The 12,540-nt window shown below is 45.2% G+C and overlaps 1 protein-coding gene across 1 annotated transcript in view; it reads right to left on the reverse strand.

Annotated features, from left to right (window-relative positions):
• Positions 1–246: 246 nt before the first annotated feature.
• Positions 247–12,540, reverse strand: part of LOC120912131 (MAP kinase-interacting serine/threonine-protein kinase 2-like) — a 237,520-nt gene continuing 225,226 nt past the window's right edge. The window contains 5 exon segments of the mRNA XM_040322579.1: positions 247–1,648; positions 1,650–1,847; positions 5,880–5,923; positions 9,949–10,113; positions 10,199–10,393. Coding sequence (XP_040178513.1) covers positions 1,606–1,648; positions 1,650–1,847; positions 5,880–5,923; positions 9,949–10,113; positions 10,199–10,393 — 645 coding nt within the window. The 3' untranslated portion in view covers positions 247–1,605.

A 12,540-nucleotide genomic window follows, 5' to 3' on the forward strand; every position in this document is an offset into this window, starting at 1 on the left:
GCGTTTTTGGGTTTAGTTTTGCTTTAGTTTTTGGCTTTTATTGTGAAAGGGTCAATATTTATAGACCTAAGGGGTACTAAATCAGACCTTGAACGAGAATCACAGAAAAAAAAAAAAAATGGTCTGACATTAGAAGGACTCATTTTGGCAACCAAACAATTTTAAGCCAGTAAGGAACAATTTTGAATATGATTATCCTGAAATGTCCAGGGAAAAAAAGGAAAAAATGTCTTAGCACTTGCAAGGCAAAGGGAAATTGGTAGTTTATCAATAAAGTCCTTGTATCAACAAAAACACTAAAGAAGACCCAACATGGTAAAATGCATGTTAACAGAACTTTCTTTTTTGATTTTCCTTTCCCTCTGAGTATGCTGGTGTATTTAAGACCATTGTTTTTCTTTTTACAAAGGAGCTGGGACCCATCAGCTACATCCATAAATCAGTTTTTGCAGTCTGGAGTACTTATATTGAGTAGTTTTTTTGCTGCTAGCACTACATATGCATTCTTGCTCTCAAGAGCCAACTTGCTGTACTTGGCATCCATTTTTGGAAATATATCCAATATGACTTTTCTCTAAATATGATGGGGGAAGGCACTATATGGGATGACTAGCAGCAAGAATAGACCTAGACAACCACAAAAAAAAAACAGCGGGCAGGCACTACATATAGATGGGATGACAAAGAGACCCACATCTCGTTAAAATGAATCACCTATCATTGGTGTGGAAAGCAATCCAATTATATAATAACTGCAATTGCATGCCTGCGGTCTTCATATAACCACTTTTATTCCCTGCATCTACTGGAAGTTTATCTCATGTTCTACACACATTAATGCTGTAATCTGAAAATATAACATTAGTAAAAATGAGACCCAACTTAAGCAAGTATGACCAGTTTTAGAACCACTGTACAAAAGGTACAGTTTACAAAATATTTTCCGCTTACTTTGTTCATGGTTTTGTCTCCTGTACTGAGCATATCCTGTAAACTTTGTACAAATGTCCCGTGGACATGCATGTGCTGCAGCAGCAACTGAACTTCACAGTTTTACTTAAATGGCTATGGCAGAATGTGCTAGCACACTGTGTGTCAGTGTGGCTGCTTGTAGTCCAACTCGGGAGCACGCAGGAAGGGGTGAGAGAATGGCAACTGAAATAAGTGCGTGTTATCACCCTAGGAAAAGAAGTGTCAGAGTATACACCATGCTGGTAGAATCACCTGGTATGATTGCAGACAAAAAAATATATATATAAAATGTAACTTTTTGACATTAAAAGGAAGTGCAACAGCATCTGTGGTTTAAGCATTGGGGTTTACATAAACCTTACTAGATAAATTCTATAACTTGGTCAAATGCCATTTCATTCACAGTTTTACCCCCACAAACCTCCAAACAACCATCTTTTCCAATGTTTTGGAAAATAACTATTGCAAAAAATATTCAGCTTTCAGAAACATTCATTATGCAAGTAAAGACTTTGATTATAAAATATGTTCAAGTCTTTGTACAAATTACAATACATTCATAAAACACCCTCTAACAAGCCAATCAGTACCAGGTGCTCATATAGCTGTGCAAAATAAAGGCCCGACTTGCATTCAATCACTGACAATAAGAAGTGCTATACTTCGAGGAGAAACTCTTCCCTTGCTGTCGCCTCCTGGCCAACATAGAATCAGAAGGAGGGGAGAGGTGCATGGAGCCAGATGAAGCTTTCACCACAGTGGGGCACGCCACAGAACAGTCTGTTATCTGCTGCTCTTCTTCTTGCTCCATTAACTGACGATTCATTGCTATAGCTTCTGCAGCAAACGAGGTCAGGTCTTTGGCACTACTGTTCCTGCAAGAAGTCAGACTTTTAATGACATGCTAGGAAGTAAATATATACAACTAACTATAACATACTTTAAAAGCATTAGGTAAAACATTACAATGGACCAAAATCCTCTCCTATTCTTAAAAAGATTTTACACCCTTCCCAAGTGCCCTTACCTAAAGGGCAACGCTGTCCTATGCCTAAAAGCAATGCCTACTCCCTTCAGCTGTCAATCCAAAGCAAGGTGGCAATAGTGGGTCACATACTGTAGGTGCTGTTAAAAAAGGTGAAAGATCCAGCCAATCAGAGGCTCTGCCTGAACATAGATAACTAGGTGTCTCACATCCCAAACGGATACATGGAGCCTAAAGTTGCTGTCAGGTATTTAGGGCCTAATCCTCAAAATCCCGGCGCAACGTAACTTTTTCCATTTAAGTTACACCGCCGCAAAATCTCTAACTAAGGGCCAAATCCTCAAAAGAGATACGACGGAGTAACTGCTGTTACTCCGTCGTATCCCTGGTCCTAACTATGGAACTGATCCACAGAATCAGTTTCCCATAGTTAGGACGAAGATCCGACATGTGTAATTGAATTACACTGTCGGATCTTAGGATGCAGTACCGCATCCGCCGCTGGGGGCATTTTGCGTCGAAATGCTGCCTCGGGTATGCAAATTAGGACTTATGGAGATCCACGAAGCTTTTCAGCTTCGTTTTTTCTCCGTAAGTTTTATTTTGCAAACGCAAAATTAGGGCTGCTTTTACAAGGTGTAAACTGTTTACACCTTGTAAAAACAGACCTTTCTTGCTCGTGACGCGATTTTTTTTAAATTTAAATTTATTTTTTTTGCGCCGTATCTTTTTTTTTACCCGACGCAACTTTATTGTCCCGTCGCAATCCACAAAGCCCGACGTAACGTAATTTTGCGCTATGCACGTCGGGAAAATGACGTCACGAGCATGCGCAGTACAGCCGGCGCGGGAGCGCGCCTCATTTAAATGGGAATCGCCCCCTGGAGAAGAGGAACGCCTTGCGCCGGCCGGATTTAAGTTACACCACTCAAAATTTCTAGGTAAGTGCTTTGTGGATCGGGCACTTAGTTAGAGATTTTGCGGCGGTGTAACTTAAATGGAAAAAGTTACGTTGCGCCAGGATTTTGAGGATTAGGCCTTAAGTGCCCGATCCACAAAGCACTTACCTAGAAATTTTGAGTGGTGTAACTTAAATCCGGCCGGCGCAAGGCGTTCCTCTTCTCCAGGGGGCGATTCCCATTTAAATGAGGCGCGCTCCCGCGCCGGCCGTACTGCGCATGCTCGTGACGTCATTTTTCCGACGTGCATAGCGCGAAATTACGTTACGTCGGGCTTTGTGGATTGCGACGGGACAATAAAGTTGCGTCGGGTAAAAAAAAAAGATACGGCGCCAAAAAAAAAATTTAAAATTTAAAAAAAATCGCGTCGCGAGCAAGAAAGGTCTGTTTTTACAAGGTGTAAACAGTTTACACCTTGTAAAAGCAGCCCTAATTTTGCGTTTGCAAAATAAAACTTACGGAGAAAAAACGAACCTGAAAAGCTTTGTGGATCTCCGTAAGTCCTAATTTGCATACCCGAGGCGGCATTTCGACGCGAAATGCCCCCAGCGGCGGATGCGGTACTGCGTCCTAAGATCCGACAGTGTAATTCAATTGCACATGTCGGATCTTCGTCCTAACTATGGGAAACTGATTCTGTGGATCAGTTCCATAGTTAGGACCAGGGATACGACGGAGTAACAGCAGTTACTCCGTCGTATCTCTTTTGAGGATTTGGCCCTTAATTTTGCCAAATGGAATTGATAATTGGTAGAGCAAGTGTGTCACTAAAAATAGATTAGATGATAGAAGGTTCATGTCAATTTTGAAACGAAATTCTGCAAAATAGTGGGAAATGCACCTTCAATGCCAAGTTGCTCAAATACTCAAGATATAGTACGTAGAACCATGTTATCGGTGAAACTTCTTTGATTAGGAACTGTTAAAAACATAATTGTATGTCTACTAACCACAAACCATAACAATTCATTCCCCCCCCCCCCCCCTTCATTTTCATTGTTTAATCCTGTAGATCTCACTTCTAGTGATTTTAGTAGATTACAGCAATAAATTTAAGGACGTTTATGCTTTCTTTAAATCTTATAGTACGGTAAATGAGAAGGGCTGAAAATGATCCAAGCTTAAAAAAAACGAAACAAATGCAGCTGCCAGATCAAAGGACTGGTATGTTGCAATATATCAAATTTGAGATATGCCTTTAAATTTAAAGATGTAGTTCTTTAACCACTTCAATACCAGGCACAACCCCCCCCCCCCCCCACTTCCTGCCCAAGCCAATTTTCACCCTTTAGCGCTGTCATCTTTTAAATGACAATTGTGCGGTCATGCTACACTGTACCCAAACAACATTTTTATAATTTTGTTCCCACAAATAGAGCTTTCTTTTGGTGGTATTTAATCACCTCTGCATTATTATTTTTTGCTAAACAAATCTGTATGTGCACTGACCGTCATCCCTGGTAGTCCAGTGTGGGCATCCGCGGGGGTCTGTGCTGATAATCAATCAGCGCAGACCCCACCCCTCATCAAGAGGGCACGCCGAACGGCTCTCCTCTAGTCGCACGAGTGAGGAAAAGCCGATAAACCACTTTTCCTGTTAACACCGATTAGCCATGATTGGACACGGCTGATCACGCGGTGAAGAGTCTCCATCAGAGACTCTTTACCGAGAGCGGTGTTGCAGTGTGTCAAACTGATCGCCCTGCTGCGCGCCCCGGCTGTTATCCTGAAAGATATCATATTATGTCAAGTCAGGATAACGGAAGCACCGCCCGGCCGTTATTCTGCTATAGGCCAGGCAGGATATGGTTAAATACCTTTAGTTGAAACATGCACTGCAAAAAACAAAATATCTTGCCTTACTCTATTGCTAGACCCGATAGTCCATGATAGTACTACGAAGAGCCCAATTTCTTCCACCTACTTTCAGATACTAGACAAATTCTTGATTAAATTCATGCAAATGTGTAGGCAGAGATGGGAGGAAAGACTTAAGCCCTATTAAAGGCATGGGAAAATATTCTATGGTCCGCTCAAGAGATGTTCCTTTTACCATTGCACAAACCAACTTTTAGTCAGCACTGGGTTTACCATCCTATTTTATTTCTCCAATGAATCCCTCTTTCAGCAGATGTGAACACCTTATAAGGACCCTCATCTGCCTTTCATAGCGTCATTTCAAACAAAAGCAGTATTGGGCTTAGGTGATCAGCACTGTAAATGGCTTGTTGACCCAATTGCCTGTATTCTGGGCCATTTTGAAACAGATGACCACCTATTTTTGACAGGTACCTGCTCCCACTTCCACTCAGGCGTCACGGCGGCTCAAGCGGAAGTTCTCCTCTCCCCCTCCCTCCCTGCAAATCTTCTAGGCCACGTCACAGGTCACAGAAGAGTGCCCGGCCATGGGGAGGCGCAGTGCGCACCAGGCTGTGAAGCTGTAAGCTGTCACAGCCGGGTGCCCACACTTGCAATGCTGGCGCTGGGGACAGAGCTGAGGGTTCGGACGGCTGTATTGCTGGATCCTGGGACAGGTGAGTGTTTTTTAAAAGTCAGCAGCTGCACTGGAACTCCGCTTTGAGCCAGCCATAGACTATTTGAATCTCAGCCAGTTCAGCAGGAACCGGACGTGATTTGAACCATGTACCATGTATGGGCAGGCTGAATGTACTCAGGCTAATCAAATTGGGTACAACCAGCCTTCCGCTGCATGTAAAATTGCATTTTACATGCAATTATTGGTAGCGGCTGTTCCCCAGGCTGGAGAACACAATTGTTCTGCAAGAGTGATTCACCCATCAACACTGACTATGTTAATTGGGGAATCAAGTGGTTGTGGGAAAGAAAATTGCTCCATCGATGGCTGGCTTCCGGATTAAGATACAACTATACATGTCTCTAAAAGACCTTCCCACAACAGAAAGCACCTCATTAAATACTAATAAAAAACAATCAAATACTACCTTTGAAGTATGCTTGGGGTGGGGAGTGTATTATCTGGTGCACACTGTGATAAAGGAGAAAAAAAAATCAATGTAAACAATCAGCTCACCTACTAGAAGGTACAAGCAAATTACATTAGCAGGCTAACAGCTATTCTACATCTACTGAACATATTTATATAATAAAAAAGTATTATTATTTTGCTACACGCATACAATGTTTATACAATGATGATTTTAACTGTTGCCAGGGATACACAATTTATATTATATACAATAATGGCGCATGCTAACAGAAGTATGAATATTTTTCCTTTAAAAAAGTCCTTTGAGCAATATAGCTCTGGAGTGAGAGAGCAGTCCTTTTATTCTGGGCAGCCTTGCGTGGGGAGCCGAAGCCAGACTCCAAAGCATGAAACAGAAACAGAAAAAAGAGACTTATCCGGAAACCGCTTGTCGGCGAACCGGGAACACGCTCTCCCATTAGCAGCATAAGCACAGCGAATGGATTCCACAGCTACAAGGGACTACAGATTGCGGTTGTGAACTGACTGTCACTAGGACCTCATCTACATGCCTGCATACTACTACTTCTATGTGAGTGCTTTGATGTTACTTTTATATTAAAGTCTGCAGTTTTTCTAAGTGGCGCCTGCTTTTTTCTGTTTCTGTACACAATTCATATTGCCTGGGACATGCAGTTTCGTGCACCAGGCAGGCAGTTCTTTTTTTAATTTCTTTTTTTAACATACAGCCCTGCTGTGAGCAAGCAGCAGGGTTTACTTGTCAGATTGAAGCATTCAGGCGACTACACACACACCAGTACCGCCACCCCCCCCATGTATCCCAGGCTCCGCTTGCCTATCTGCAGGCCTGGGACCGGCATAGCAGGTGCTGCTGGCTAGAGGGGAGGGAGGTGTCCGCCATCCTCCTCATCTTGCTCCTGACCCATAAGTGACATGTATGTCCCAGTTGACATTTTCCCCGGCCATGGAGGCTGGGAAAGAATGTTATGTGCACTGCGATCTGCACTGCGATCTGCACTGCACTACATCAAGTACAGCACAGAGGAGAAATGCAGGGTATTTTAGACCATGGATGTCTGGGTTGCTTTCTAATTTTAAAATAAATTACGCAAAATCTGAGATACTTCCCATCCGGACACCGCCCTAACTGACCGGTTGCAAACGGCCTTCCCATTTTCCCTTTGCTAAGTCATCCCCGAAAATACCTAGGCATCCGGTTGACAGATAAAATTTGACACACTCTATGCTGTCAATTTCCCCCCCTGCTAGCCACTGTGAAAAATGACTTGGCCAATTGGACTAAGCCAGCCTTTACTTGGATGGGGAGACGGCCGTAGTAAAGATGAACATCCTCCCACGCATACTGTTCTACATGCAGATGATACCCATGTCCCTCCCTAGAGGTTTTTTCGCCCAAGTGTCCAGTCTGATATCAAAATTTATACGGCACGAACAGAGACCGAGAATTGCGCTTAGGTTGTTGACAAGCTCGAGGGAAGCGGGGGGTCTGGAGCTCCCAGATATTCAAAGGTATCATAGGGCAATCGTCCTCCAGAGGATACTAAATTGGCGCTTCCACACTAACTCCAAACTGATCTTACGCCCTGTAGTTGACCTGAGAACACAGGGGGCTGTCTGACTTAAAGGGTCACTAAAGGAAAACATTTTTTTGCCTAAAACTAATGTCTGCAAGGTAGACAGACAGAATAGTGTAATGATTCTGTTAAAAAACGAGTAAATACCTATTATATTCCTTCATCTATATCACCTCCGGCATTTTAGTTTCTGTTCTCTAATTCACTTCCTGGTTTGCATCGTTTGTTCATGTAAGAACTACATTTCCCAGTATGCATTGCGGCACGCCCAGTAATTCACACCTCCTTGAAGTCTCTAACACATAGAGAGCGTCCTGCCGCACAGATGTAGTTCCCAGGAGGGGGTGAGCACGTTACTGACCACCGCAGTAAAGCCTCCCTTCACGGTGGTCAGTAACAATCAGACAAGCAGGAAGTTAACAGAACAGAGAAGAAATAGAGCGACTTCTGTAAATTCCTTTACAACCCCTTTAACTTCCCCACTGACGGCTCAGGCCTTAGGAACCTGGGATTGGCTAATGCTGAACTGGCTTTGGCCACAGCTCCCCCGCCCTCCCATCGGGAGGCTTTTTGTGGTTCCCGCTAGAGGAACAAGTGGCCTTTTCCAGGCCCTGGGTCGAGGATGGTAGCGCTAGCTGTGGTAAGCTTCTGCAGGATGGTAAACTCTTGCCCCTGAAGACACTCGGGGAACGGAAGCTTTCCCATGGACTTTTGGTGCTACAGGCAATTACACCATTTCTTTGTGACTCACAGGGACTCCATACGGGATATCTCTACGCTCAAACCCTTTGAACGCCTCTTTATAGAAGAGGAACCAATCCCACACATGATCTCTGAACTTTACCGCTTACTTAGCTTTACGGCCTCTACGCAGAAACCCACATTCGTTAGGACCTGGGAACAGGATCTAGGGACGGTTTTCACCCCGACCCAATTGTCACACCTATACCAATTCACCCGATCTAGTTCCATTGATTCCAAGACCCAGGAAACAAACTATAAAATATTGTCGCGCTGGTACTGGGTTCCAGCGGACCTAGCTAGGATCTACCCATCCACATCAGACCAGTGCTGGAGGGACTGTGGCTACAGGGGTACACTCCTGCAAAGGTGGGACTGTCCAGTGATCAGACCCTATTGGGAGGACATACAGTCCCAGATTAAGGCAATTCTAGACCTGGACGTCCCTCTCTCCCTGCTTCACTTTCTGTTACACATTCCTCCCATGCCAGTGAGCCAGTACAGAAGGAGTGTACTGCCCCACTTACTGAACGCAGAAAAGCGGCTACTATCCTATATATTGGAAACGTCCGCAAGTTCCCAGCAGGGAGAATGGATCCATAAGTTTGGTGAAATAGGGGGAGGCAGAGGACTGGATCACCACCTGCAGGAATGCACGGTAGCGCTTTTCCAACACCTGGTCGGCCTGGGCAACATATGTTTTAGACCCAGGGTACTTCGAGTCTGGACGTAGCACTGATGGAACTGGAGGACCCTTCCCTTACGCGAAGACCTCAGGCCCCCTAATTTGACACAGAGCTCTTAGCTAAACTGTTTTGGCCTACTTAAGCAACTAGAGGTGGGCGGGAGGTGCTGTGACGTTTCCTTTTCAGCCAGTTAACATACAGCAATGTGATGGAGACATGTGACGTGGTGGAGGAGCTGGACGTGTGAATCCAGGTATGTTCCAACTGATCCAATTCCCTTTCCTTTCCCCCCTTTTTTTACTGGTTTTCTCTGTCTCTTTCGATTGGTCACCTGACCATAAATGAACTAGTTGGTGACACACCAGGTGACAAGTGGGCCTGGGGAGTGCCGGCCAGTCTGACGGACACGGGACTCCTTCGTCGGGGGGCAGTCTGACCCCCGCGGGGGACAGGCATGTCTTTTTGCCACCTTGGTGCGGATATCTCAAATTACATGGGGACCGGCCAGTGTCGTATACGGGGAGGTAAGCTGGAGGTCTATGGTGGCCCCCCTCAAGTCCTCACTCCTCTTCAGAGGACATCCGCCTTTATTTGTAGGTGAGAAGTTAGGGGTGACTCGTCCCCCCTTTTTCTGTTTTCCTGCTATGGTGTTTTTTTTGTGTGTTCCCTAAGCAGGAGGAGACCCCACCTCCGGCTCGCCACCTGGTTTCCGAGTCTAATTTATGCCCATTAGGACATTGGGTCACAATGTAATTGTTTGTTTGTCTGTTTTAAATGTTCTCTTTTTTTTATATCATCTAGAAAATGGTTGGCATACTGTTTGCTGCAAATGCCTATGACAACGTGTTTTGTGATGTAATACTTTGCCATTCACAAATAAAGATTTTACAAAAAAATAAGCAGAAGCATGGAAGACTAGGAAACTTACTTAAATTATCCCCCTAGAAGTACACCCCTTTCCAACCCCATATTTTTGGGTGACCAAACATAGGTTAAATCTGAGAAGTAGCTGTTATATGATACTTAAAACCAAAGGACTTACCCCCTGTACCCATGGGTGTTGTAACACCTGTGCTGCACTTAGTCTCTTTTTGGCATCTCGAAGTAGCAATTTGGAGATCAGATCTTTGGCACCAGATGAAATGTGAGCCCAGTCTTTATCTGGAAATTCATACTTTCCTTCCTGAATACTTACAAACAGCATGTTCTGTTGAAGTTGTAAGAAAGACAATTCAGAGAAAGAGCAAAGTTAGATACTAACATTTTAATTTGAAAACTTGGCAAAATATTACCTGACAAGCTGGGCAGGCCTCTCCTCGATCCCAACCACAGTCACTGCCACAACGCCCTACAAATGGTGGATAGCCACTTAGCATGATGTAAAGGATCACTCCAAGACTCCACAAGTCACAGCGCTTGTCATATATTGATGCTTCTTCATTAAATGCCTCGACTACTTCAGGAGCCATATACTCAGCTGACCCACACTGCAGGGACCAAAATATCAAATACCAAAATTAGGATTTATGCAGTCATATTCTGAAACCCTTTATCTTTATAGCAAAAGTGAAAGAAGGAGCCAACACTATAGAGGGACTAGATACTTTTTATGCTGTCCCACATTTAATTACTACAACATATCCTCAACAAAAGAAGAAAATATTTATTGGTAAAGATAAGCTCTAGGCGGCTATAAAAGACATAACCTAATGCAGCCCTGTAATCAATAATGCATCAATTTACAGAATATATTTAAAAGTAAGGCCCCGTACTCACGACCAAACATGTCTGCTGAAACTGGTCCGCAGACCAGTTTCAGCAGACATGTTTGGCCGTGTGTAGGCCCGAGCGGACCATTTTCGGGCGGATCGGACAGGTTTCCAGCGGACAACTGTTTCCTGGACTTGCTTTAAAACAGTCCGCTGGAAACCTGTCCGCCCGGACATGTACGGTGGTCTGTACAGACCTACCGTACATGTCCTGCCGCCCGCCATCCCTCGCATGCGTCGAATGACTTCGACGCATGCGTGGAAGCATTTTAAAGGCACCGCGGACACGCCGCGCGTAATGTTTACACGCGGACCTCTGTTCGATGGTGTGTACAGCCATCGAACAGAAGTCCCCGGGCAGACATGCCCGATGAAAACGGTCCGCGGACCGGTTTCATCGGACATGTCTGCTCGTGAGTACTCGGCCTTAGACGTACAAGTACATATATTTGACCTGGTATCAGCCTTTTTTTTTTTACTGCCTTTTTTTGTTCAATAGGTCCTTATTTTAAACAATACAAATACTTGAATAATAAACATGAGGTAAATAAACATAAGGGTGCAGATCCACAAAGCACTTACGCCGGCGTATCTCGAGATGCGTGGCGTAAGTGTAAATATGCGCCATCGTATCTATGCGCCGTATCCCCAAAACGAGATACGCCTGAAAACTAGGTTTTTCTACACCGGCGGATCGTGGGCGCAAAAATACGCTGGACGCACCATTGTTTTTCTATGCAATGCAAATGAGGGAGATACGGCGATCCACGAAAGTACGTTTGTCCGGCGCAGGCTACGCGCTGTGCGCGTAAGCTGTACGTCCGATCTAAAGTTACCCCTCATAAAAGCAGCTTTAACTTTGCACCAGACGTGTGCAGGTCAGCTTAAGCAGCACCGTTAGGGACGAGCTGAGCACCCACACTTGCAGGACAACAACATGCCAGGGGCATCCATGGTCATAGCTATACTACTGGCTTTAGATGCACGTAGAAGGAGGAGGGCACGGAGGAGGAGGAGGGCACGGGAGAGGATATACCGACCGCGCATAAACGTCTTTGGCATGGGTGATTCGGAGGTGTATCGCATCTTCAGATTCACCCCTACTGCCATCCTGGAATTAACCACAACCCTGAAAGATGACATCACCAGCCAGACAAAACGCTCACATGCAGTGGAGCCACTGGTCAAGGTACTGGCAACACTCCATTTCCTTGCCAGTGGCTCGTTCCAGCATACAAGTGGAGTCGTGGCTGGGATGGCACAATCCTCCATTAGCAGATGTGTGCACCAGGTTGTCCCCACAATCCTCAGACGCATGGCCAACCAAATCATCAGACCCACCCAGGAGGACCTGCGGGTGAAGGCAATGCGTGATTTCTACAGAATTGCAGAATTCCCACGCACCGTGGGGGCCATTGATTGCACACATGTGGCACTACGGCCCCCCCGTGACACAGAGCACCTATACCGCAATCGGAAGCATTGGCATTCCATCAACGTACAGGTGATAGCCGATGCCCAATGCCTCATATGGCACGTCCCAATGTAATTTGAACAGAACATGTATGGGGACAGCTGGCTGGTTGGTGAGTGACATGGGTGTCAGGCATGTCTGTCCGCCCCCATGATGCAGACATCAAGAGGGGCACATGCATGATTAACATCCTCCTGTCTTTTCCCTTCCAGGTGACTCTGCATATGCACCGGGACCCCATCTCATGACTCCATACCGGAATCCCCAAACCCCAGGAGAGCAAAGATACAATGAAGCACACGCACGTACCCGTGGAGTGGTGGAACGCACCTTTAGCCTCCTGAAGTCCCGTTTCCGATGCCTGGATAAGTCTGGGGGTACCCTGTTGTTT

This window comes from Rana temporaria, chromosome 1 (genome assembly GCF_905171775.1).
Source record: "Rana temporaria chromosome 1, aRanTem1.1, whole genome shotgun sequence".
NCBI classification, from domain to species: domain Eukaryota; kingdom Metazoa; phylum Chordata; class Amphibia; order Anura; family Ranidae; genus Rana; species Rana temporaria.